Source organism: Motacilla alba, chromosome 1 (assembly GCF_015832195.1).
Source record: "Motacilla alba alba isolate MOTALB_02 chromosome 1, Motacilla_alba_V1.0_pri, whole genome shotgun sequence".
Classification (NCBI taxonomy): Eukaryota; Metazoa; Chordata; class Aves; order Passeriformes; family Motacillidae; genus Motacilla; species Motacilla alba.
The window spans coordinates 112,675,074-112,703,027 of record NC_052016.1 but is presented as its reverse complement, the minus strand read 5'-3'; the positions used below and the strand labels follow the sequence as shown (position 1 = coordinate 112,703,027).

The 27,954-nt window shown below is 41.2% G+C and overlaps 1 protein-coding gene across 4 annotated transcripts in view; it reads right to left on the bottom strand.

Annotated features, from left to right (window-relative positions):
• Window positions 1-27,655, bottom strand: part of IL1RAPL1 (interleukin 1 receptor accessory protein like 1) — a 687,863-nt gene extending 660,208 nt beyond the window's left edge. For 2 of the 4 annotated variants that reach the window (XM_038131495.1, XM_038131526.1), the window contains exons 1-2: window positions 26,637-27,655; window positions 23,726-23,915 (exon numbers count right to left, since the gene is read on the bottom strand). In XM_038131495.1, the coding sequence (XP_037987423.1) occupies window positions 23,726-23,728 (3 nt within the window). In that variant the 5' untranslated portion in view covers window positions 23,729-23,915; window positions 26,637-27,655. The other 2 variants (XM_038131505.1, XM_038131515.1) reach the window with 2 other exon arrangements.
• Between the last annotated feature and the right edge of the window lie 299 nt (window positions 27,656-27,954).

The window sequence follows — 27,954 nt, the reverse complement described above, 5'->3', positions numbered from 1 at the left end:
CCAAGTGCAGGTCCAAGTGTTGAAGCTCACGCAATTGGCCTAGGCCCATCAATCCAGCCTGTGCAGATCCCTCTTTAGAGCCTTCCTGCCCTCCACAGAACCACACTCCTGCCCAGTGTGGGGTTATTTTCACACTGACTGAGGGTGGTCCCAATCCCCTTGTCCAGATGATTGATAAAGACGTTAAACAGGAGTGACCCCAGTGCTGAGCCCTGGGGAACCAACCCCAGCTGGATGTAATTCCATTCCCCACCAATCTCTGGGATCTGCCATCCAGCTATTTTCTTACTCAACAGTGAACACAACCAAGCCATGAACAGCCAGATTCTCCAGGAGAATGCTGTGGGACACACTTTTAAATGCTTTACTGAAGTCTAGTTAGGCAACATCCACAGCCTTTTCCTCATTCTCCAAGTGTCACCATATCACAGAGACAGACCTGTTAGTCATGAAGGACCTGCCTTTCATAAACTCTCATAAATTTCATACTGCATGCTTTGAAAACTCAAGCACTAATATCCAAGTATGGGAATAATAAAGAGGTTTATCTAAACATCAATAAACATCGAGGAAAATATTATGAGATAGTTTACCTCATAACTGTCGGTATGATACCTTGTAGAAGTTACATGATTGCAGGCCTTTTAAAGCTGAAGCCCCTTGTTGTCCATGAAACCCTGTACATATTTTAAATCAGTTGCTAAATATTGATCAAATTTTACATGAACTTGTAGATAAGGTGGGATAAATATGCGTATTCCTGGACAGCAAAAACTACCAAGCAGCTTTACAATAAATTTGGAACCAATGGAGCATAAATGGTTCATTAATATTTTAGTGCATGTTACTAGAATTTTTCTGTTGCAGCATAGACATCTTGACCTGTTCTGCTTTTTTTTTGCTATAAATTTTCATTAAAAAAACTGTAAACACATACTGTAGAATAAAGATAATATGGAGAAAATTTTGAAGACCCCTTCCATCTTCTTGTTTGAAATTTTAAATGAGCATATTTGAGTGCTTGAGCACCCCAATTAAATGTTTGGTTGGGTTTTTTTTTTTAAATATATTTTCCTATTTTCCAAAGTACCAATAATAAAACATAAGTAAAAACATACATGAAAACATCATCTTTCTTCAAATATTATTTTCATTGCTAGTGCATAAGCTGCACCATCATGACAGGCTCTCTACAAAGAGTTTGTCCTCATACTCAGATATATTTCAGTCTGAGTATTACCAACTTAGGCCTACTGAAAAGAAACCTAACTTGCACTGAATTTCAACTAAGCTGTTTTGTGAACCTAGTTTACAATAAAACAAACAAACAAACAAACAAACAAACTCTCTGCCATACTGTTGCACTAATGCTTGCAACCCAGTTAAATTACTGAGAGGAAGGAACGGCTATCTTTTTTGTTTCTTGTCTTTATATTTTTCTTTTACCATTGATGAAAGGCAAACAGAAACTCACTGAATAAAAAACCTGAATATTAAATTCTTTCTGCATAAAATAAAAAGGAATCTCTCACTTTCTGAGTGCCATTAATTATCAAATACTACCAGCTACACCAATAACTGTTAAAGCAGTCAGGCTGGAGGCACTGTCTGCAAGTTCTGCCATTAAACCTCCTTTGAAGGCCTTGGGTGCTCACAAAGATAGCAGGCCTTGGCCCTATAAAACCCCTTATCCATCCACATGAATAACCTCAGTTACATGAGAGAACCTTATAAACTTGGCAGCATCATTAAAAACCCACAGAACTGGCTCCAAGCCAACACATGAAAGCCAAGCTGATATTCACATGTTAATGGTAATGATCCTCACAGTTTTTCAGCGACATCAATGGAAAGATGAACATATTTACCTAATTATAAATAGATGCATCTGACAGACACTGTCTTTTGTTTTAATTAAAACTGTCTTTTCCTACATCATCTGTCATGCTACGAGCGAGCTCTGGGGATTCCTGGGGATGCTCCTGCCTGGGTGGGAGGAGGAGTGAGCCTGGTCTCCTTCCAGCTCAGATCACAGCACTGTTTGCCCTTAGCCCTTCCTCTCTCACACTGTCAAGTGGAGTGAAGGAGGCACACACAGCACGGTCCTCACTTCTTCACCTCCTGTTTTGCTTTCCATTACCTTGTTTCACTCCCTCACTGTCTCTGGAAAGAGACAGATCTACATAGATATTTAAATGTATGGCAAACTATTGCAGCATAGAGATGATAAAACCAGCAAGGACAACTAATTGCAGGTGTCATTACAGGTTTTTAATAACAGGATAATGGGGGCTATTTCAATGCACAGAGAAAAAAAATCATCACAGATTAAATCAGGAAAATTGTACCTTTTTGAGCTTGGAAACAAAATTTAAAATAAACTTTGTAGTTTTGTAGAACTTAAGTGTCCACTAGTTTTCATATCTATCATTAAGGGAGATGTATTGCATTTCCCATTAGCTATACAAATACAAAAATCCTTATAAAATAATATATTTTAATAATTTTTGAGAGCATAAACAGACCACCTTAAACATAAAATGCAACTTCAGTAAGAACTACTTGAGAAAGTCTTCTACAAGCTCTTTCCAATTCGAATACCGAACAAAAATGTTCTCCAGGATCAGATATTGCAAGTCACTTGCCCTGTTTTGTGATAGTAACAGGAAACCACCAATAATATCCCCATCCTTGATTAATCAAAATCAAAGAAGCTAGAGCAGTTCTGTCAAATGGCTCATCCTAAGGCAGCAAAGTAAATAAAACAAGCTTAATCCAGTATACTAATATACAGAGAAACATGCTAGGATGATTTATTTATATCTCCAGCAAAAATGTTCTTTATTTGCCTAACTCAAACCGGCAAGAACAACTGAAGGCTTGAGTGAAGGCATTTAAGGACTTGAGCATGTGCTTTCTTGCATGAACGCCAGAGCACTTGGCAACCTGTTGGATCATTCTTTCACGTGTAAGAACAACAACAAAATTCCTCGTTCCACTCAACAGTTACAATCAACCTCAGTTACAGCTAAAAATCAAAAAGAGTTAACCACGAATTATGACCCGAGACAGTCTGGCTAAGATCAGACTGCTACAGTGTTATCTTTTGTTCCAGGAGTGCAAACTGATTCATCACCTCTTTCTAGATTGCTCACTGTGAAGCACAATGAATATTAATCAACCTTCGTCTAGAATATTGATCAAGTACAGATTTCTCTGAATGGCTATTAAGTAGTTAAGCACAGATTCTATATTTTTCATTTGTGAGCAAGACCAAAAAAATCTATTCATTAGAACTATTTTGAATATTTTGTGTAATACTCAAATATGTTTTCACTCTTGTTCTACAAGACTTTCATGAAGGTCAATTTTGTTCCTTACTTTTGTACAAAATATGGGGTTTTTTAAAAAATATTTCTTTTTGGTTACCATGAATTAGCATTTTTTAAGTAATTAAAATGGTTGTGATGGTTAAAATTCCTCTTTGGAAATACATCATACCAGGGTGTCAAGACTCTGACAGTACTAAGCAATATATGAAGACAATATAAAAAAGGTCAAGAGTTTATGATACAGCTAAATTTACTTATTTTTGGCTAACGCAAACACAGTTTGGCTAATGCAAAATCTTCCTTAAAAACTAAACAAAAAGAAAGACATGAAGAATCAGTCTTGCAGACTTTTTAGCTCCTAGAGCTATTCCATGGGGGTGCAAATTTCATTTCCAGCAAGAGGCCATGAAGTGTTAAACCCAGGCCTACTCACACAAGGTCCTGGCAGCTCCGCACCCACCTCCGGGATGGCTTTCATATTTTGGAAGAGTTTTATAGTAGCTGCTTAGGAACTTGTTTGGTGAGAGTAGAGGATGGCTGGAAAGCAATGGAAAACAGGCCGGAGAAATGAAGGGTAACTGAGCAGAGCACTTAATGGGAGCCCTGCACACTGGGAACGAGGCGCCAAGGAGCTGCTCTGTACTCAGGGCTCAATAGATGTTATTAAGGCAATAATAAAGTAAGCCTTGTTTGTCTATGCAGCTGGTGAACTCTCCTCAAGTCGCCATCTTCCAGCTCCTAATCTAACATCTCCTCCCTTCAGTAAAGGAACGACCATCATCTAACCTTATTAAGACAAATAACGCTTTAGAGTCAAGCAGTGAACAGAATTTATGTCAATAAATTCTTAGCATTAAATTATAGTAACTCCATCTGGACTCTACTTTGCAATTACTGCAATTAAAATAACAGGGAGAAGTGCCACTTGAAAAAGTAATGCAACAGACATTTACAGAAAAAAATGTAAAATTTAACATCTGCATTGTATTTTTACTATTATGACACCATTTGCTATTAAGACAGCGTTGACTATCAACTAGTTCTTAAATTCAACAGACCAATTTAGAACTCCAAATTCAGATTTGGATATGAAATGTATAATGCAATAAATGTGAATTCATTATAATAATCTCCAAAATTTCTTAGGTCTAATAAATGGTGCTACTTTAAAAACAGTCAGAAACAAAAACAAGCAGATACAATTTTGCAAGCAGCAAATTATTGCAAATATCATAGTTCATCTGTACAGAAATTACAGCTGCCAAAATCTGTTGTCTTTGTAGTGCCATAACTCCAACGTTTCAGGTCAAATCCAACAAACAGCTGTTCAATATCTGAGGATTTTATTAAATAATGCAATACTACACAAACAACGGGATATGTACTGAACCAGCCTCAGAGGAAAGCAGAACATGGGAAAACAATTACTTTTAATCTTGTTATGGATTAAAGGGCTGAATTATATAATACATTTCTTACAAAACCTGACAAAATAGTGCTATGAAATGTGTAAATCTCCTCTTCCTATTTTCAGGTTTTTGGGGTTTTTTTTTCTTTCTTTTCTTCTTGAGCCAAAGTGTCATTTCAGCTCTTTTAAAACTATTTGCAAAACTGGGTCAAATTCCTAAACCAAATTCCGCTTAAGAAAATTTGGTTGTCAGATTTACAGATCATCCGAAGAAGCAGAAACCTCCTTTAACCTAGAAGGGCTGGATGAGGAGGCTGGAATGTGCATGCCCACAGCTGATGTTCCTGTTTTAACAGGAGCAATTGCAGCTCTAGAAAAAAAAACAAACTGGGCTGAGCACTTAAAAAAGATTAGCCTACAGGGCAGTATCTTGTTGAAATGTACTTATTTACTCATCTTCATTTTTAACTAGGAAGCTAATTTCTTCCATAAAGGTAAACGTGTTTCTTCATTCAGCTCAATTCTCTTTATTTTACTGGTCTGCATGTGATAGCCTACATGCATTTACCAGTATCCACATAAATTACCTTCTCTTCACTTCTGGTTTCACACCATTGGGCTTTCCCCTCCTTTTAAACAGCAACAACTAAAAATAACTGAAAAACCAAAAAAAAACGAACCAAACCCTTTCCATGTTATTTGCTAATTCAGTTCCTGGTGAAGAGAGTGAGACAATAATTAGATCACGTGGCATGCGAGCCCTGATTTCTGCACTGTGCTGATTTCTGCACTGTGTAGTGGACTGCACTTCAGAATAGGTTTTATCTTGTCCTTGGAACCAGCTCCAGGCTGGCTGGAAGTTCAGCCTGGGGCTTCGACCCACACACGCCTGATGGGGATCTGGACTCTGCTGCTGCAGGGGGGACGGGAGCTGCCAGCAGTGCTCTGTTCTACAGGGCCACCTGTTTCACATCATACAAAAGCTGCCCTGGAAACTGAACTGACATGTGGGGAGTGGGAACAACCAAGAGATTTCCTTCAAGATTTGTGCTACTGCTTCAAACCAAAGTGCTCAGGCAGACAGAGCCCACTGCAACTCATGTAATTGAGAACATTCTCCAATGCTCACCTTAATTACCATTCAGCCCAGAGCAACATTCATTCTAACCCTGATGTATTGGGTTTAAGTGGCACGGTTTTGGTAGTGGGGGGGATACAGGGGTGGCTTCTCTGACAAGCTGCCAGAAGCTTCCCCCATGTCTGACAGAGCCAAAGCCAGCCAGCCACAAGACAGACCCACTGCTGGCCAAGGCCAAGCCAATCAGTGACAGCAGCAGCACATCTAGGATAACATATTTAAGAAAAGGAAAAAATATGCTGTGCAACAGCAGCCAAAGAGAGGAATGAGAATATGTGAGAGTAATATCCCTGCAGGCACCAAGGTCAGTGAAAAAGAAGAGGGAGGAGGTGTTCCAGGTGCTGCAGCAGTGATTTCCCTGCAGCCTGTGGGGAAGAACAGGGTGAGGCAGCTGTGCCCCTGCAGCCCATGGAGGTCATGATAGAGCCAGGATCCACCTGCAGCCCACTGAGGGACCCCACACCAGAGCAGGTGGATGCCCCAGGGAGACTGTGACCCTGTGGGAAGCCCACGCTGGAGCAGACTCCTGGCAGGACCTGTGGACCCATGGAGAGAAAAGCCCACACTGGAGCAGCCTCTTCTGAAGGAATGCACCCCTTGGAACAGACCAACAGTGGAGAGGTTTGTGAAGAACTCAGCCCAGGGGAAGGACTCACGTTGAGGAAGCTTATTGAGGACTGTATCTTGTGGGAGGGACTCCACACTGGAATAGGATAAGAGTGTGAGGAGGAAGGACCAACAGAGACTGTGGCTCCCACTCTGTGTCCCCTCCTGTCACTGGCGGGAATGAGGCAGAGAGATCAGGAATGAAGTTGAGCCCAGGAAGAAGAGAGGGGTGAGGGGAAGGTGTTTTCTAGGTTTTGGTTTTATTGCTCAACATCCTACTCTGATTCACCTAGTAATAAATCAAGTTAATTTCCACAAGTTGAGCCTGTTTTGCCCACGACAGTAATGTGTAAGTGATCTCTCCCTATCCTTATCTCTCAAGCCATGTGCCTTTCATTTTATTTTCTCTTTCCTGTCCAGCTCAGGAGGGCAGCGGCAGAACAGCTTTGGCACCAAGCCAGGGCCAATACAGCACAAAACTAAATGGCTTTGGGGTTTTTTGTCGGGTTTTTTTTTTAGTTGTTCTTCAGACGTTTTTCAGTTGTTCTTCTATTCTTTGTTTTTTATGAATTTTGGAGAAATTATTTGAGAGAAAAGTGCATGAATTCTCTTTGGAATCTCGTGTACAAAGAACATCATACTTCATCAAAAATATAACATTTCACTTTTTTTTGTATACAGAGTGGTTTAAACTTTACTTCATGGAGCAATATAAATCCCCTCTTTTTCAGAAACTGGAAAAGGAATATTGTAAAATTATTGCTTGGGGAAACATACTAATTTCCTATGTTCTACGTGTAGTTTGTTTCCTCTAGTGATACAGAAATGTGTATCCTGTTTACCTTGAAAATATTCAAAATTATGCGTAAATGTTTTGAATACATTAACCTCACATTTATTAACTTCACTAAATGCACAATACTAATTTCTGCAATGCAAAGTAAAATCAAACCAAAATATAATTTAACAAACATCTATTTCTTTCTTGTCATTTTTCTTCAGGTGGTGTCTGGGGAGACTCATTTGATGTAGGTGTATTACTACTAGCAATTGCCAAGCAGTTTTACCTAAGGTTATGGGGAGAAGACATAACCCTGAACAATCAGTGGCCTTGCTCTTCTGGAAATACTGTTTCACCCCTGGCTAGCTCCTCCAGACTTCTGCAACTGCCTTAAAGCAATCCTTCCTCCTCCTGCTGCTTCCTTGGGCAATTATTACATCTTGTGCCGGGATGAATACACCTTTGCCTAGCTGATTAAATATACCTGAGATTAGTAAGAAAAGCAATTTTCACTACATGCCCGGTGGTGAGCCAGAAGAGCCTGTGAAGCTGCTCCCCACCTAATGTGTCTCATTTGGCTCTCCTTTGTCTGATGTAGCTAATAACATATTGTTTCTGGACTGCTTTTTCCTATCTGTCCTTTCCCATCTTACACATTAATGAAGAAAAATTATACCATTTTTATGCAACATGGGACTTGTTCCTATAATATAGCTTCAGTAATTTCTTCTTTTAAACTTCCTAATTTACTTTAATAAAGGATTTTATGTCCGTACTCTCACCATTGCACCATATATATACTAGGACACCCTTAATGCCCTTGATTTCTCCTGCTCTCTTTCTGTGGCACATCATAATTTCTAGGGCTTTTTTTATTCTAATTAATTATAGGATGTTGGGAGTTATTAGCTTGGAACTTCTGGCGTGTAAGTGGTGTGGGGTTGGTGCTCTGAAGTAGTTTTTAAACTAACTGTATATGACACTTTTGCAGTCAGCCAGACTCCCTGGCTGCACCAATATAAAAGGAAATCAAGCCAGGAAGAAAGCTCAGATACTGGATCTGCAGCCATTCCCAGTGCTCCCCTGCTAGCACTCTCCCTGGCATAGCTATATTTTAGGGGGGGACTGAAGTGGTCCATGGACATGCTGTATTCACCACTGCAGGCACGGCTGCTTATCCAGATGGTTTCTGGCATCTTAATCCTACAATTTAAAATTATCTGGTGCCCCCTCCTAGCCTCACTTCTGTGCTTAAAAGCCATTCTGAAACGCTAAGTGCCTAACAGAACTGGATTTTTTAACACTGGTTATGCAAATGAGATGATACAATCATGGCTGGGGGTTCATAATGTAGTTTTATTATTGTGTCTGACAGATGTCACCATCATTGATGATCCTATTTCACACTGGCTATACTGTAATTTTACGTCCTCAGTAAAGCTAAATTGCATGTAAGTTGAAGTGCTTTTTTCACAAAAATTTGGTATATGATGAGGCCGTAACGCTGAGGAGCCACAAACAAAGTATTTAGGACATTAAACACAGGGTTTGCTCTGCAATTGCTCTAAACATGCAATTGCTCTGCACAGGCTCATTTACATTACTCCCAGCTAAACTTAGCCAAATCCTGGGGGTTTATTACTTAAAATTATGCTGATATTACACTTCACCGTCACTTGACTTTCCTAGAATCCTTTTGGTTTTTTGGAGGCTAGTACTCCTCCTATGCCAAGTGGATTGTTCTTCCCTTTCTTGACTTTTTAATTATGAAGTATCTGAGTACTGCATCTCTAAATATATGCCATGTGAAGCTTCTGTAGGCCTGAAATAAAAAAAAAAAAAAAAAATTTTTCTTAGCTGAATTTGTGACTTGCATTAAAATGCCAGATTTTCTGGCATGGTTTTAGAGCTGAGAGGAGGGGATTTTTAAATAGTATCTGATAACTGTAGGAACCAATGAGAAATATAGCGTCTTGTTATGGGAAGATAAGATATACTCAATGAGGTCTGAGCTTCACACACACCGCTATTTCTGGTGATCCAGTGAATGCACTCAGATTCCATGAGCAAGAATTACCTGTTCAAAGTTACATATGCTAGTAGCTACCATGATATCCTGCATAATATATGCTAAGTAGCACTGAAATATTCCATCCTTCTGATACCAGGATGAATTTTTAAGCCATCTTAGGAACAATTAATTGCATTCCCCACATTGCCAGAAGAAAGCCTATTGTTAAGGACACTTACAAGAGCAGAGAACTTTTTGCTACTGTTCAGATTCCAGGCAGATTCTCAGCACTAAATACACGCTTTAGTCAGAGTGTTAAAGCATCAGAAGCTGGGGCAGCCGCAGACTGAGAGCAAAGCACAGCCGTCAGAAAATGTGCATGAAGCAAGTACAGTACCCTAAGTGACAAATCAGAATGACATACTACTGAAAAGCTGCAAATTTAGCATCTGCCTTTGAAGGCAGGTGTGTGGGAGAGCTACTGCAAATGGCACCAGCACCAGCAAGACTTCCTCTAGCATAATGTAGAGGCTTCTGGTCAGCATTCTCCAAAAGAACTCAGGCCACAAGTGCAAAGGCAGCTGTTAAAGCACACAAGGGGAACAGGAGTCTAATTGGAATAGAATATTTTAGCTTGCTTATTGTGATAAATATCAGAGAAGTCATGATTTCTTTCTGTATACCATCAGAGAACGGACATGAGGCAGAGGAAAAGTCATGTCAATTAAAGGGCACTGAATCTGAGCTGTCCAGCAACTATTTTGGCCTTGAAAGCAGAAAACAGATTAAAAGGACAAGCCTAAAAGGAAACTGTTTTAAGGGAGAGTAGGCACTGCATAACAATAAGGCCCTGTCCTCTATTCCTAAGAATGGGTGTATATATTAAAAACTGGAGTATATCCTGAGAAACAAATGATAAACAGTTGGAAATTAAAGTTTAGGAATCGCTGTAAAATAAACCTTTAAAAATAAATACAAAGATAAGCTTTTACAGGAATTATCTGCTGAACATTTTTACTGTATTTGGGTAAAACTTAATGTGGCACCAGGAACATGTAACTATAAATTCATATGGTGGTTAGTATTATGTTCCAACAGTGTCCTGTCTTACATGGAAATAACTAGACAGAAATAAAAAATTAAATATATCTCATATGTGATTTATGTTAATTCACGCTAGAAATAGAAAACTGTATTTCTTAAAAAAGGATCTAACAGGAAACCTTTAAAAACAAGCTTTGAATAGCTGCCTTCTTACTCAGCTTTACTGTGCAAACACACATCATTCAGAAGACATCTTTCTACAAATTTCTTCTGGCAACTCCTGTCTAGTCTGGGGATGGCTACTGGAGGACAATTTATAGGTCAATGCATTTTTCAGAAGCAGACATCATGATCTATGAGCAATACACACTATTCAATTAATTATTTCTGACTGATAAAGGTAATAATGATGATATACTCAATTTAGATTGTCATAAGGTGTTTCATTTGGTACCATGTGACCTTCTGATTATTAAGGAAGTAAAATGACACAAACGACATTAAAAATTAAAAACCCTTCAAATTAAATCTTGCTCATTAATATGAGGTCAGAATCCAAATTCAAACTAAGAGCCCAAATATTTTAAATACGCTCAATACTGTGTAAAATTACATTTAACTCCTCATTAGTGATACTTAGATTTCTATTTTCTAAACTGAGATTTCACCAATGAGAGTGTGATTTATGACACAGAATTCTGAAAGGCTCGTAGAGATTTTTGCAGAAATTTATTCTTCTGTAGCTAAAATCAACTTACAGAACCATTGTGATTTTGAGCAAGTTAATTGTTTTGATAGTCCAATGAAAACTGGGCTGTGTTCTTCTTAAGTGAAATCTGCAGGTGGCCTGGCATTGCTGAAGCTTTGTGCTCTTCCTACAGATAGACAATTTGTGAGAATTGGCTACTACGAAATTAGGCCTGAGGTGGCTTTTATAGCCTTCCTCAGTCATTTGAGCAGACTAAAAAGACAATGAACTCCATTCTCTGTTCCTTCAAATCCCTTCTCCACTGTGATGCCTACGAAAATTTGAGAAGGAAATGGTAGCTGATGGCTGCTGTCAAGAGCGCCGCCAATATGGTTTTGTTATTACCTTGTGCTCCCCAGCTGCCCCAATCCAATTTTTCTCCCTTGTAAGCCCTATGGCATGGGTTCTGAGCATGCAAAACACACAGAGAAATGGAAACTGTGTGATTATGGGCGATCCTTTAACAGAAATAAATCACAGGAATTCCTTCACCAACATTAAAATCCCTAGTCCCATCCAAACCCAAACCACAATGTCTGCTTCCTCCCACACACAGACACTATTTCCAATTCAGACAGGGCAAGGTAAAAGAATTTCTTCCACAATTCAATCACAAAAGCTTTCTAAGGGTATAGGCAGATGCACATTTTGTCTGTACAAAGACATTTCATGGAGCTATGCATGGAGTGGAAAATAAAAAATCTGCTCTGGAAGAAGTCCAGCTTGGCCTCTAAAAGCACTAACACCTTTAATTGAAATCTGCTGAACAAACATGATCTGCTGAGTGCTGAATGCAGTGCAGTTCTCCTACAAATGGAAAATATGGCTGTGTCAAATGGGATTATTTCACCAAACCTTTGTTTCACCAGCCCTTTTTTGGCAGGACAATTTGTGGAAAGGAGCGTACAAGACCAAGAAGCTTTGTAGCTTGCTTCTGAAGAGTATCTGTGTTACAGGGCAATGCCCTGAATGGAACGTGCATTGGAGATCCATTTGCCTTCCCAGTCCTGACTCAGAGAGCAGCAGGCACACACCTGACCAGCCTGATAGAGAGAAATAGGCAGGGGGAACGGTACTCAGCTGAGCACAGTTAGAATTACCTTGTAATTACCTTGCATAGACCTGTCTCCATAGCCTGTCAGTGATGTCAGTCATGTTCCAGGGCTTTTCAAAGGGCAGTAAAAAAAAAAGATGCATAGCTATCAGATATAGCCAGACTGATCTTCAATATGTAAGGCCCAGAGTGAGCTGATTTATCTCGGGGAGAAAAAAAAAAAAAAGTTTGTTTATAAATATACTTTTCTTATTCAGTAAGATTACCCCTCTCCATTTCACTATTCCCTTTCATGAGTGTGTGAGTCTTAAAATGTGATAATCAGAAAGTACCATCTGCATAACAAAATCCCCAGGAACAACTGCAGAGCCTGAGACAACCAGCTCGCATTTCAGAGGATACAGCACATATTAATGCTGAAGGGAACTCATCCATCTTCTCAGGCAGGAGTCTGTCATTTGCACTCTCATCACACCACAAAACACCACATCTTACCATATCTTCACATCTCACAGTCTCTAATGTGTCTGTTCCCTTAGTGTGCCAGGGAGGTGAGAAATGCTATCACCCCATTCTGCTCCTGGGAATCCATGTCAGGCAACACGTCTGCACTGCCAAGCAGCTCAGCCCTTGAGTAAACTCCTCACAGGGATCATCTACACTGCACAGCGTGAGTTCACTGCTGGTCTCTGGAGTCAACAGGTGAGGGAAGGCAGTTCACTCCACAGATTGCCTCTAACATCAAGGTAACAAGTTGGTTTGGTCTGTAGTGAACAGTCAGTCCTGTGATACCATCCTATCCCTAAGCTTATCCCTGCGTGTAGCCTAGGACACACAACATCTACCAGTTTTGTGTCTGAAAAACTACAGTGCAGGGGAGGCTGTACTTCACACAAACAAAACTAAAAATAACTCCATAAACCTACATTAAAAAAACCAACTGTAAGAGTAATAACTACGACAACGAGTCCATCACAGGTGGCTGAGAAGGAACCCAAAGCAAAATGACAAATACTGTAGTCCTGGGCAACCTGTTTGAGAGGGTATAGGCATCAGGCAGTGTGGCTATGAGCTGCTCTCCACCACTTGCAGAAAATGAACTGTATTGCAGCCAAAACCAGTGCAAGCTGGTCCCCCTTCCAGCCAGCTGGCCCCAGAGTTCAGCAGTGGGGGGACAGCCTCCCAGCCAAGCTCTCCTTCACTTGGGAGCTGATGTTAAACCAAGGAGTGACATTGGCCAAGGAGGCAGAATACTCCTTAGGGATGATGTATGCAACAGAAAATACGTGATCAAACCAAAGTCATGCCAAAGGACACTGACCAACACCAAGTGTTTCTCTTGTCTTCAGTATTCATAGCTTTTCCTTAATACCCATCCTGGAAGCAGCCTTCCCCATCCCTGGCAGCTGCTGCACAGGATACGTGGTAACTACAGGGCTGCACAAGATGGGAAGGCAGCGCTCTGCTGGCCATTCCCTGTGCCCTTCCAAGCACCCTTCCTGCTGCACCACCTGCACACCCTGTGCCCACCCACCTGGGGCACCCGACACGCTCCCTGCCAGCTCACAATCTGCCTCTGGGAGGAGGCTGGATTTCATCAAAACCTGCCACACAATCTAATTGCAGAGCTCAGTTATCTTAACTGGCAGGTATACAGCTAATTGTTCACCTGTGGTATGAAATCTCAGGAACAACGTGCTACACAAATAGAGAATTTTTGTACAATGTAAGCAATGTGTGCAGCAGGGTGTCACAATCACTGTCAGTGACTGGTGACAGCTAGAACGTCTCATCTGATAAATAAATTCCACATTGCTGAAGGTAATTCATGGATTTATTTGTGTATCACAGCACATAAAAAAGGACCATTTAAGGATATTTTCTCCTCTATGTCTTTGTTTTCAAATAAAATGTACTTTTCACTAATAAAAGAGGTGTGCAGAGACATTCAGTCATGGGAACTGATAAATTAATCGTGTTTCATGTGTGTATTCACCATGAAAGCCATGCACCACACACACACCAAGTAACAGAAAAGTGAGCTAGAATTCCTGACATCAACAAAACACAACCTCCTGCTAAAATCAATTATTCCATATGTAAAACTCCCATAACTCTTTTTACAAAACCTTTGAGTTCCATAAACTAAATTTTATGGAAACGCCTAGAAGCATATACTATTTTGATACTGAGATCAGTGATTCTGCTTAATTTCTGCTAAATCTCTGCTTAATTTCTGACCATCTACAGGAAAGTGAGTGTTGGTTGACAGTATATTTTGTTTAATTTTATTCTTTGATAAGGACTGAAAAAAATTGTGCCACCTTCATAATGAAACTATTTTTAAAATAAGCTTTAAATAGTAAGAGGGTCTATCTGTCTTCTAAGATAAGCAGAAAGACAATTTGTACTTTAAAACAAATTATGGACTTAAATAAATGGGTATCTAAATTTAACTACAATTTTTTTTTCCTTCTGGTGTGCCCTTTCCCTTTTTTCTGGGAGGAAGTTATGCCAGTTATTTTTTTCTTTTTAATTAGAGCCTTCATAGATAATCCTCAAAACAAACTATAAAGTTAATAGGTAAAAAAAAAAAATGTTATTATATGAACATAGTTTTATTGCATTATATCTTTACTGTATTTTTCCTCTATCCTACAATCACCTTTATAGTTTAAATTTCCAGTAAAAGAATAGTAAAGAAAGAAAAAAACTTCTTTTTAAGCTAAGAATATTGTGCCAATCTTGGTAGAAAAAATACGAGATAATTCTATAGTAAACTGTCTCTAGTTGAAAATTCATTCATCAAAACAAAGCATAAGGTTGAAAGCTTATTTGGGAGCATTCTGAGAGGTCAATAAAAATAACAGTAAAAGTGGGGACTGTAGAACCACAGTCCCTGCCAAATAAGCAATAAAGTATCTTTTTTACATATTTCAGAGGGCACTGATACAGCCTGATGCACTTTGGGCTACATTATACATTTGCATTCCTGCATTCAGGTTTCATTATTAGATAAACTAGAGTCTGGCTTATATATATATATATATATGTGTATATATATATATATATATATATATGTGTATATATATATATATATATATATATATATATATATACACACCTATATATTGCTTTCAAGCAATGGTTTTCATACTCTGTATCAGTGTGGGATTAAACATACCAAATATATGCTGAAATCTTGACACCAACAGCAATCTAAAGCCATCTACACAGCAAGCAGCTCCTGCCAAACTATGAGATGCACTGCCCACAGCTTCCCCGATTACGAAACACAGACTCCCTCTGAGTTATGAATTCAGGACTAGCACAGAGACAGCATCCTGTCTTGCACATGACAAGATACTGCCATTCAGGTGGCTGGTGCCTCCTTGACTCCTCGACCTCTAGAAACTTAACCAGCTCCTGTAGCAATGCATGAGGGAGCTTGGATAGAAAAACATGTGTAGGTCTAAACCAGACATGCAGGTGAGACTGCACAGTGGGTCTTGGTGGAGGAGGCAAACCTCCAAGAGTGCTCTTGAATTCCCTAAGAACAAATTGAAGGAGAATTTTCTATGTAGTTGGCCCAGGCAGGAAGGCACAAGTAAAACTCTAGTTCATTACTAGAGTTAAACAGTCCTTAACCATGCAAATAAAATTATTAAAATAATGGTAAAAATAACATATGAAAATTGATATAATGGTTATGTTTTCAATATTAACACCTATGATTTTATAACAAAAGTTATGTCTATACATGCATATCTCTACTTACATGTATGCTATATACATATAATATATATACACCAGAATTATCTGAAACCCATCTAAATGAACACAAATCAGAGCCAAAAGACTAATTTTAACACGAGGCATTCAAGATGGCTGGCAAACCTTATTTACACATTTCCTGTATTTTTATATATTTAAAGAAACATCAAAGGTTTTTAACAAGAAAATTATATTCTCATAGCCATAAAGTACACTCTTGTGATTGCATTAGAGTGGCTGTGCAATATAACTTCTTCGCTTGTTGACAATGGTTTTTGCTATGTTAATTAAATAAGTCTGTGATCTTTATTCATTAAAATTAATGCAATAATATCTATGTTGAAGGTTCACATTGGACTCAATCTGGCAAGCCGAATGAAACAGCTCTGCTGGAGTTACTCTAACATTATTCTTGACGAAACAGAGCTCTGACAGGAGATTCTGTGTGAAATCGGTTTACCCTTGCTTCACTTAATATTATTCCAAATCAGCGAGCACGAGTATCTTCAGAGCAGACAAAAATGTCTTCTATTAAACAAAGCTATGGAAACCACAAGTCTCCAGGCGACAGGTTGTGCCAGGCACGGAGCCCGCTGGCTGGGGCATTCCTGCTGAGATGGGGAAATGCCGCCGGCGTCACCGCGGAGCTCTGCGGTCCAGCCCTGGTCCAGAGCCGTCAGCTGGAATTAGCCCAAAGGATGGCACTGAGCACGGCTTGTCAATTCCAGTAACAAGACCTGAAAAAAACAGCAAAGGTTTCATGTACGAAACCCGAGATCCCTTCACCTCTGGGATTATCTCCCAGAGAAACAGGAGCTGCCCTGCTCCGGCTTTCCCGGTGGGAAAGCTGCTCTCTGGAAGGCAGCAGTACCTGCGAGCATGCAGCAGGTGATGGCTCTGCGCCGACAGGCGAACGCACTGCAGGCAAGAAGAGAACCTCGCTGCTAAGATTTTAAAATTCCCAAATCTAATTCACTCCACACTGAGACCAACAGCAGCCCTTCCCACAACACCCCAGGCACTGGATTAAGACTTGATGAGTAAGAGCCAACACAGAGTCGAAGTCCAGCATCGAAACCAGAAAGCCCCATCACTATTAACATTTGTGTTCTGTTAACCAGGTGGGTTACACCTGCACCTTGGCAGAAAGGAAAAGCACAAGCTACCTTTGATTCGTGACCATCCGTATTTTATATATAATTAATTCAGGCAACAGGGAAAAATTAGAAGATGAATAGTGAAGTAATCTCGAATTAAAAAGACTGATTAGTATTTGGGAAACTGGCAGCTGACCCAGCCACCCCCAGTAGTATGACTCACAATACTATTTTCATATTTGTATTACTTAGCATGTAAAGACCTTAGCCGAGAGTCCTGTTCTGCTAAGAACTTGCATTAAGTACTCTGAAAATATCTTCCCTGATTAATTTTCTACTGAGCAAAAAATGTTTTCATTAAAATTTTATGTCTAAAATGGCATCTTTTGATTCAATCCTCCCAAAATCTAAGTGCTAAATAAATAAAAAATATTAAAAAATCCACCCTCCAACCAAAATGGAAATGACTTATTTTCTGGAGGCTGGAAGAATGGAAATACTTTCAATGATTTCCAAGGGCTGGCAAAAAATTTAATTTCCACTGAGGCAGGAGGAAGAAATTGACATTAACTTTTTCTCTAGCCCAACTTCATAGATAATAAAATAGAAATATTAAGCCAAGAGTTTATATTATAAATAGATGAAGCACTTAAAAAGGCATGAAGGCAGAATGTGTTTATGTCTTTCAGTGTTTAGAGACAAGAAATTGAAGTATGGACAAATTTAGCAAAATTTGGAAGCAATATTTGGAACTAGTGAAAGGGCCTGATTTCAGACACCAAAGAAATAAAAGACATACATTGCATTAGCTAATATGGAAGTCTTAAGCACTAAGTGATGCTACAAATGGACAAAACGCAGAGAAAACAGTAATTAATGAAGGTCCCTTGTAATTGAAAAGCCAGAAGTAGAGTGTCTGTCCATTGAGCCATGTGACTGTCCTTTGACAGAATTTACATTATTATATATAAGAAATATATTACACATCATTATACATATAAAGTACTGAAGAAACAAGATGAAGGAGGATAATTTAAACTAAATAAAGACTGAAACCTATGTGTACTTTGATTAACCTGACCATTTTTTAGAAAGAACTAGCTCAGGATGTACACTAACACTGCATATATTTTTAGTGATTGATTTTAAAGATCTTTCTGAGTTTTCATCACAGCAACTGAAAGTACCAGAGACCAGGACTGGTGTAACAACCTTGTAAGAAATGAGACATTCCCTTCAGAGACTGAACAAAACATGGGGGTTGCATATCCCTTAATGACGGAAATTAACAGAATCCAATAAAGCTTACTATATTATTGACAGTATAAACGGTCTTAGTAAAGTTTACAAGATTTTCTTTTTGTAATCAGTGTTAACCTATTAAACATAAGCAGTATGAGGGGGTCTTTTCCCACAGAAAATGACAAAATTTGGGAAATTAGATGATAAAGCTGGAGATTGATCCAATAGCGACAGAGTGCAGTAGGCCTCGTTCCATTTCCATCACTGTGTTTTGGACCAGGACTTTAGTAATGAGGACTTAAACAGCAAAATTAGGATGTTCAGTCAACATTAATAAATCTTTATTAAGCAGTACTACAATCGCTGGGTTTGTAAAATGAACAGAGGGAAGAACTGTAGTCTCCAGAACAACACAGTTCATCTAGTCAGACAGGAGACCTCCAAGGGAAGCCAATAAGAAACCCTTTGGAAGAAGCATCCTTTAACACTTCAGAAATCATGGACACATACATCCACTGACTACACCACAGCTGGGGTACGCAAGGTGGGAGCCCCCTGTTACATAGCCTGATAATCTTCTTACCTAGGTATCTATTACGATGCAACATTTCAAAATTTTGTCTTTATCAAGCTATTCTATTCTACTAGAGCTTTCTCTTCACTGTATCCTTGTTCACAAGAGACAAAGGATTTGAATGAACTATATGAAGAAGTGTTTTCCTTTATTTATTTTACATTTTCCACAATTAAATTTTACTGGCCATCAGGAAAACAATATATAAGACAAGCCAAAGTATCCTCCCATAGCCTTCAATATTCCCTGCATCATCTCTTCTTCCATATTGTATCTTCCTTTTTCTGAATAAATAAAACCTTCACCTCTTTCTTCACATGGGAATCTTTTCATACGGAAGACTTCATTTTTATTTTTTTTTTGGCTGTCATTCCATGGTCTTTTCTTCTTTCCTAATAGGTTTCTGGATAAGAAGTTACCAAAGGCAGATGGATTATTCATGCTGAGTATGACAGTGAAGAGTTTCCAAGTGTTATACAAGAAATACTACACAAAGTCTTACATTTCTTTTATAATACATATAAAAACTTTCTTCAACTATAAACTGAGAAAATACCCTGGTTGAGCTTCTTCACAACAATGGGCAAGATTTTTGATAGCGTCCTGTTCTGTTAGGAGAGATATAGAGGAAGCATTTAGATTGTAACTTTCAAAGTTTTACCACGTAGATTTCTAAAATTATATTTGATACCATTTAGCCCTTCGATAGCCCTTTCAAAGTATGCTTCTGCTTTGATATTCCAAAATAGACTTGTGTTATCTCCAAATATGCTGCATTTACAGATCATTAAAAAATAAATACTAAATCAACCCTGAAAACCAGCTACTGTCTCATGGCTTGTTTGAATAATGCTTGTTTTCCTCCATTTATCATAAGGAATAACTACAGTATCTCGTCTTTATGCCTTGCTCTCAGTCTTTCTTTGGGTATTTGAGTGAGTGCACTCGTGAGGTGAAGGCATATGTATGCACAGGCATACATAGCCACCTGTATTTGTGCATGTGTACACGTACATAACTCTCCTCTAGTGACCAGCTACAGAAATGGTCCCTGAAAGTGTACATTAAGGTATTAGAGACATCCAAAGCAGGGCTACAAGGATGGTGAAGGGTCAGGAGGGGAACCCTTATGAGAAGGGGCTGAGGTCACTGGGTCTGCTCAGCCTGGAGGAGACTGAGGGGAGACCTCACTGCAGTGACAACTTCCTCCTGAGGGGAAGTGGAGGTGACAGTGATGATCTCTTTACTCTCATGACCAGTGACAGGACTCAAGGAAATGGCCTAAAGTTGCGTAAAGGGAAGTTTAGGCTGGATATCAGGAAAACATTTTTCATCCAGAGGGTGGTCAGGCGATGTAACAGGCTCCTCAGAGAAGTGGTCACAGCACCAAGCCTGTCTGAGACCAAAAAGCATTTGAACAATGTTTTCAGACACATGGTGTGACTCTTGGGGTGTCCTGTGCAGGGCCAATGAGTTGCACTCAATGATCCTGATGGGTCTCTATCAACTCAGCATGTTCTATGATTCTATGATAACTAAACATGTATGTGCAGAGAGTACCAATCAGCCAGCCTGATTCAACATTGGTGCAAGCACACCACTTTCAGCTATGGGATCCCTCAAAGAAATGTCTAGGAGAAAGTTCACAGGCCTTGTCTCTCCTGTAAGAGATGCTGAATTAAAAAAAAACTCTGTGTGTACTGAACACGCAGATCTTATTGACAAAGAGGTACACAAGCATACATATCTCCATCACAGTCACAACTTCCTGAAAAGGAAATGCCATACATTTCCAACTATATTATTCTAAAATGACCAAAAGAGTTTGGGGAGGTGGGGAGGAAAAAATTTTTAATGTGGGAAGAGACAGAAAGCATTAAAGGAAAGTCAAAAGATGCAGAATGCCAAGGTGCTGTATGGTAACAGCTGTGCTCTGCTGCCTTCCTGAAATTCTATGCACTGAGCAGCAACCTGACAGACACAGGGCTAAAATTGCTGCCAGGGATCAGTGCCACACAAAAGCATCCTGGCCAAACACATTCCTGTGCAGACATTGTGGCTCTTTCCCAAGGTTTCCATCTTGGTGTAGGAATTATCCCTGAGGCATATGATCTGAGCTCAGAGTCAAATCCAGTAAAGGTGCACCGTCGAATGGATGTAGGCAGGGCACAGATGTACTTGCAGGTTCCTTACACCATTCAGGCACAGCAATTCTCACTCAGATGCAAATGGTCTGGGAATTCAGACATTCAGACCATTCAGACAGGTCAGAGCCGGATAAGCCCACTGGGAACTTAGAGTGGTTAAGCCCACTCCTAACCAGCAGAAGAAGCCTTTCCCTGCACATGACAATGGATGCACATTACTATGACTTCATTTCCCCTGAAACAGTCTAAACTTTTGGTTGGGATTGAGAAGAAATCGCTACTGACACTCCAAGCACAGCAGCTGCACTACCTTGGTGTCAGTCTTGCAAGAGTACTGTGAAATCCTAGTTGGAAATTCCAAGGTATGTACTTTGTCAGAGCAAAGTCTGATTTCTGCAAATTATCAGCCTCTTCTAAAATTATTGGCCTCTTCAGTCTTTTCATCTAACAGAAAACATTCTTTCTCTCATGTTCCTGACATTAATTTATTATTTTATGGAGAAAGACCTCAAGTTACCTCAAGTGAGAGATCACCATCTCATTGCGTGACTGACTGGAAACAGGCGTGAAACCATGAAAACAAAATGTTGATGGCCCTTGCACTGAAGATTTTAAAGATTTTCAAAAAAAAAAAAGCAAAAGAAAAGAGCAGTGGGAGTTGGGAACTGCAATAACTTTAAGCAGCTGGGTATCCCTAGTAAAGAACAGACAAGAGGAATACAGAAATATATTCCATCTCAGAAGAAAGAGAAGATGCTTCACCACTGTCTGTACATTTACAAGCTTTTCTGGCCCCCTTTTAACCCATTCTGCATGTCTCCATCTCCTTCCTCTTTCACGATGCTCTATTCACTGTGGTCAGCTGTAAAGGGCCAGAGAGCAGAAAACTTTCTGACACCACTACCTCTTGTCTGCCCCCTGATTGTATAGATTTGTATAGATAGTATTGGTCTTCTCAGCACATGAGTTAGCTTTCCGTAGTTCTTTTCATAAGCTACACTGAGCATTTCCTAAACGATTCCCAGAAGTAAAAAGTAAAACGGAAACAATATCTACTGCACTGGCAAAAATCCAAATGTTTCCATGTTCTCCCTTTCTTTTACTTCATTCCACAATTAAAAATCTTTGTGAGTAAATGCTGCAGTTGCTGCTACTACTGTTTAAGGATCATCATGTCTGTGGGCTGTTCCTACAAACATGAAACTTCAAAGCACATACAGCAGTAAGACTCACTGACACCCCTGGTTTGTTTGTTCAGACCCAGTTATTGAGGCATAAACAGTGTGCTGGATAACACCATGAACTGACCTAGGAGTGCCCATAATACACAGCTATAGTGAGACCTAGAAAAACAGAGTACTCAATGTTAAAACAGAGAGCCAGCACTGCCTGATTTCCTTGCCCTGGTCTTACAGAGCTGTGACAAATGACACAGTACTTTCCCCTCCTGCAGGATGGAGTTCCATATGTGACTACCTCAGGAGAATATGCAAAGCTTGAATATTAACATTCAAAACCCACAAATTTTCATCTTTATTAATCTCCCCTTCCTCCCCACCCCCCCAAAAGAGTTTTCACCTAAATGCAAATTAATTTTAAGCTGTCACAAAAAGAATAAATTGCTGTATTTAATCTGTTTTTTGTTTTAGGAGTATGAAAATTATATGAAAGCGCATAAAAAATGGTATGTTAAATGATCCCTCCTGAGTCACTAAGTCACTGTGGTCCATCACTGCATATTTAATTACATTTTAAAATAAAAGAATATACTTGAATTGATAGAGCATAATGGCTGCTTTGGTGCTGCTGTAGATATTCATTTAAAGACTTAAAGAAACACACAGATTACTGACCTGACAGGCCACGACAGTAACCTAAACCAGCCATTATGGTCTCCACTGTGAATTCTTCTTATTTCGTGGACCCGTGATACAACAGATAGAAACAGGATAGAGGTTTACAATAGAAATGCTGATACAACCTTACCTATAGCTGTGCAAATGGTGTGTCTATAATTAAACTTTACAACTTCAGCACCACTAGATAAGTTGCTACTTTTTAATCATATTAATCAGAGCTTCATGTTTCAATTGCCATATATTATCATGCAGCGTGAACTATAAAAATAAAAAGATTCCCAGCCGCTAAATATCACAGCTGTTATGAAACACAGAAGTATATCCAAACACTTCTCTGTAACTGCAAATACACTGAAGGAAAACCTCAGTTGATTATCCATTATTTTGGTTTCTTTCCTAATGCATGGGTTCAACATAATGGCCACAGAAAGTACCCTGAATACATTACAAGAATATCACCGAATAGTAAAAAAGTTTCATTAAGATCTGCCCTGTCTCAAATTTTCCTATCAGCACTAAGACAAATCTACTGTTTTCTATGACAATGACAGCCAGAAGCCTGCTCTTTCAGAGGAAGGCACTGAGATTATTCTTCATGCACTGCTGTTTTCTTTAAAAGCCAGCTCTCCAGCAATAGCGAGGAGTGGGTGGCCAAACTCTCACTGCTTTCAGTGGTCTGAGATTTGGAGCCTGGGAATGTTTTATGTAAATATTTCTCTTCACATTTTCTCTTCATTTGTCCGAGTGATTTACAGCTTTACTTAAGCAAGGAAAGTTTCCTCTCAAAAAAGCTACATTTGGTGCAAACTGAAGAGATATTGCATTGGAGCTGAAACCCTCTATTTTTACCAAGTGGGCATGGCTAACTACAACAATAGAATTAATCTATAAATAAAATTCGGTTGCTTACCATTCTCTATTGTCCTGAATTTGCAAATCCTTGCATGCTGCATGCCACTTTACATGTATCATGTAATACATTCCCACACTGTCAGTGCCTACTCCTCTACAGCACCAGTTTTATAACACCTTCTGGAGACAATTGTGCTTTCCTTCGAGATGGGTGGTACAGGTATGCAGCCTGTGTGTCACAAGGGGTCCTGGAAGCAAGCAATGGAAAGAGCATGCCTGTAATTTTGTGGGGGGGAGACTATGCAATGGACATTTCTGAAAATTATAAGAGCTGCAGCAATGCATAGGAGTTGCCATAGTGTTATTCTGACCCCTGAAGGATGGAAACAGAGTTAACTTCATATCCTTTTTTTCCCAGTGTACTCAGTATACTCTATGAATGTCAAACTCTGAACTGCATTAGCAGGATATTTTAGTGCTTGCCCAGACCTATCCTCCAGAAATATGAATATAGTCATGAACTAATGGTGAATCAACTTTAAAATACTGATGTTTTCAGGGAAGCAGGAAAAAATGATTTTTAAGGCTGCTGTAGGGTAAAATTACTGTGAGTTTGATAGTGCATTAAATCTAGTAGGTATGTGAAGATCATGTTTATCAAGAGATGTAAAACCCACTCTGCCCTCTCCTCTTAACTGAAAAGCATTTTAGTGACATTTTGCTAGAATGGATTCAGAGTGAAGTGGGGAAGGACACAGGTCAGTGACGATAAGATCGCTCATTTCAACTGAGTTAAGATTTCATCAGGCTTACATTTTTCAGAAAATGCATGTGTTAGAGGTATGGGCCCTCAGCAGTGCCTTGGTGAGCTTATCTATCTTCAAGAAGTGCTCTTCCCCCTCCTCCCCCTGAACAGATAGGAAAAGTGATTCAGGATTCTAAAAGGGGCATTAAAGCATATCCTGACACTGCTATCTTCGAGGACAATTTGCTAAAACAGCCTGAGTTAAACCAGTGGGACTCCTGTTACACCTTTGCTCTTCACCCACTCATTTCTAAGACGCGTTAAAAGACCCCCTTTTCGGTTCCTGCAAACGTAACAGGTGTACGAAGCCGCTGTATCTGACAATACTTTTTCCTCACGTCAGTCACGCTGTATTGTAACACTCTGGAGCAGCACCCTGCCAAAGCTGCGAGCAGTCGCTGCTCACACCGAGAGAGACACGGCACACCGCGCTGCCAGCGCTGGGCGCCGCACACACCCGGGCGCAGCGGCACCGGCTCCGCCGGGAGCGCCGGGGGAGAGGGAGGTCAGCGGAACGCCGGGCTCGGAGCTAGGCTACGGCGAGGGGACGGGAGGAGGATCCATTTGCACTTCGGTTCTGTTCCTCCCCCGCTCAGCTGTTGCCACGCACCCAAGTCCCAGGTTGCGGTGTGACCTTGCGAAGGAGCCGGGGCCGCTCAATGGGATCATTGTGCAGCCCGGCCGGGGCTCTTCGGGAGCCTCTCCCCGGGTGTGGCTGAACCAGCGCCTCGGCAGCCTCCCCCTCCTCCTCCTCCTCCTCGTCCTCCGTGGACTCCCTGTCCCGGGGAAACTCCGCCAGCAGCACGCTGATGCAAAAGGCAGCCTGCGAGAGGCAAACCCCTTGTCAGGAGCTGAGCAAGGATCTCCCCTCCTCTGCCCGGGTCTCCATCCCTCGCTGCCGGGAGCACTACAAAGTTAAGGCGAGTGATCGATACGCTATAGGAGAATATTATTCCACTATCGGAGACTGATGCCACTGATGTAATCAAGTTACATAATCACCGTCTTTGCACAAATACATCCATCTTCCTACAGACAGATCTGCATATCTTCTTCCATTCATTATGCATGAACTCACCAGCAGTACATGAGGGGACATATTTTCGCACACACTGTGTAACTTTAGCATTGCAGTGCATTGCACTGCACAACGTCATCACTATCGATTCCCTCAACCTTCCCCCATTCCATCTTATCAGAACTGATTTTGCAGAGAGAGATTACCAATGTGCATTGCTCGGATCCCTTTAAATCTTTAAAGGCTGAAGTGCTTCCCTCACTCGCTTCTGTTCTTAAGAAGATGATCTTTCCTTTTTCTCTCGTCTCGCTTCACACCACAAGTAACAGGAATGAATTCCCACACAGTCCCTCAGCCAGATGCATGTATGTATGAAATACCGAAGATAGCATCTCTGTTTGCACATCTTCCAACTCCCATACACGTGGTCCGAGGTTTCAGTAGGTAAGTTATTGGGTAAAAAAGATATTTTGTAAGAGCAGCTGGATGAGATATTTTCAGGCTAGTGGCATTTATGGTCTTTCTCTACTATGAAGCTGAGGGGATTTTGTCCTTAGTACCCCCCAGTCTATAATTTCCTTGCAGGATTTATAGGAACAGTTGTAATCCCAAATTACCAATGGCATTTAACCCCTTTAGCACCAGGGCACGGTACCACGATCAATAAGGATCACCACCTTAAAGTTTAACAACTTGAAAAGCAGATTTTCTCTACCTCCATTGCAGCTATGAAATGCAGCAGAACGCTGCACAGAGTTGGAAACATCTATTTAACCAGAGGATGGGATCCGATCTCATATTAATTAGATTCCATCACAGAGAGCTTCTTTGCTGTCACATACCCTTTCCAGTCAAACATATTACAACCAGGGAAATAAAAAATAAAAAGAGGGAAAATTAAAGACTCCTTGCTCTTGCAGTACTCTCCCAAATCCAAAAGATGCATAAATACAGAGGGAGATTTTTTTTTTAATTTATCGCAAAAAGCAATCACCAGAAGACCTACTGCAGTTATTTCACTCAACTGCCAATAGCGGCTGGAGCCCCTCGCATCAGGGTAATGCAGCAATCCCGAAAGTGCCCATTTCAGTCACCCGCCACCAAGTTTAGCAATGCTGGGCTTTTGCCTGGATAAAATGACCTTACCCACAGGAGTCTCCCGAAATATTCCTCCGGTGCGATCAGTCAGCGAGGCGAGTGCCGGTCACCACACTGCGCACTCGGCCGGAGGAGCCCCGTGTTTACTCCTGGGGCTCAGCTGGCCGCGAGTGCCGCGGACGCGGCGCCCATCCATCCACCGCTGCCAGCTCCGCCGGGGGCGCAGGTAATTCCATACAGACTTCGGCGCCCCCCACCCCCCCCCCCGAGTCGCCCCTTCCTTCCTAGTTCAGAAAGTGCCCGCGTCGCCGGCGGGAGGAACCATCCAGGTGCGGCGAGGGGGGGCGGGGGGAAGGGGGCGGCCGGCCTGGGGCCCCCGCGCCGCCCGCGGGCAGCTCCGCGCCCAGCGCGCCGCGCCGCGGGCCGGATCCCGGCTGCCCGCACCAAGTATCCGGCGAGCGACGGTCCAGAGGGGGCTCCTTTCCTGGCGCCGGGCGAATGTGGGGAAAAAGCTCCGAGGGGGGGCCGGGGGAGGGTGCCTGACGGGTCCTAGCACCCGCACCGCAGCGCCAAAAAAAAAAAAAAAAAAAAAAAAAAAAAAAGGAAAAAAAAAAAAAGGAGGGGGGAGGTTCGGTGGGAAATTCTCCAAATGGAAAAGAAGAAAGAAAAAAAAAAAAATCAGTTGTCCGCTTGCCCTGAACGATACTAATCCCCGGTGAAAATGACAAGTGATCAGCAAAGAGGAGGTCTTGATTGATAACCACAATCCACCCAAAATATCCTCGGAAGCAGAGGAAGAGAGGGAGGGAGAGAGGCGAGAGAAACTGCAGTGCATGAACGATCCCTGTGTTCCTACGAGACGGGCTCGCTCGCTCGGCTGAACGCGCCCTCCGCCGGGCCGGCAGGAAGGGGCCGGCACTGCCACCCGATGGACACCGCCGCACTCGCCGCTCTGCGGGGGGAGCCGCCGGGGAGGGCCCTTCCGAAGGGATCCTGGAGAAACTCCTGGATAGCGGGGCCTCCCTCCTTCTCTCCCTCCGCCCCGGCGCCGCCCGCCTCCCCGCGCCGCCTCGGTCCGCAGCGCCGGGGCCGCTCCGCTCCGCTCCGCTCCGCTCCGCGCCTGCCGGGGCAGCGCCGGGGGCACGGCCGGGAGGGGAGCGCAACACGCGCGGGGGTCAGCCCGTTTCGCTTTCACCTCTTGTGCTTTATTTTATTTTTCTCCTCCTCTTCCCCTCCGGTTTCCCAAGCGAAGTGTTTTAGGAGAGATGATACATTATCTATTCTTGGATTTTTATAAGGCAAACTGTGGGCCTCGCTGTTGCCATGGGATCTTCTTTGTGCGAACTCTCTGAACTGTGTGGGAACA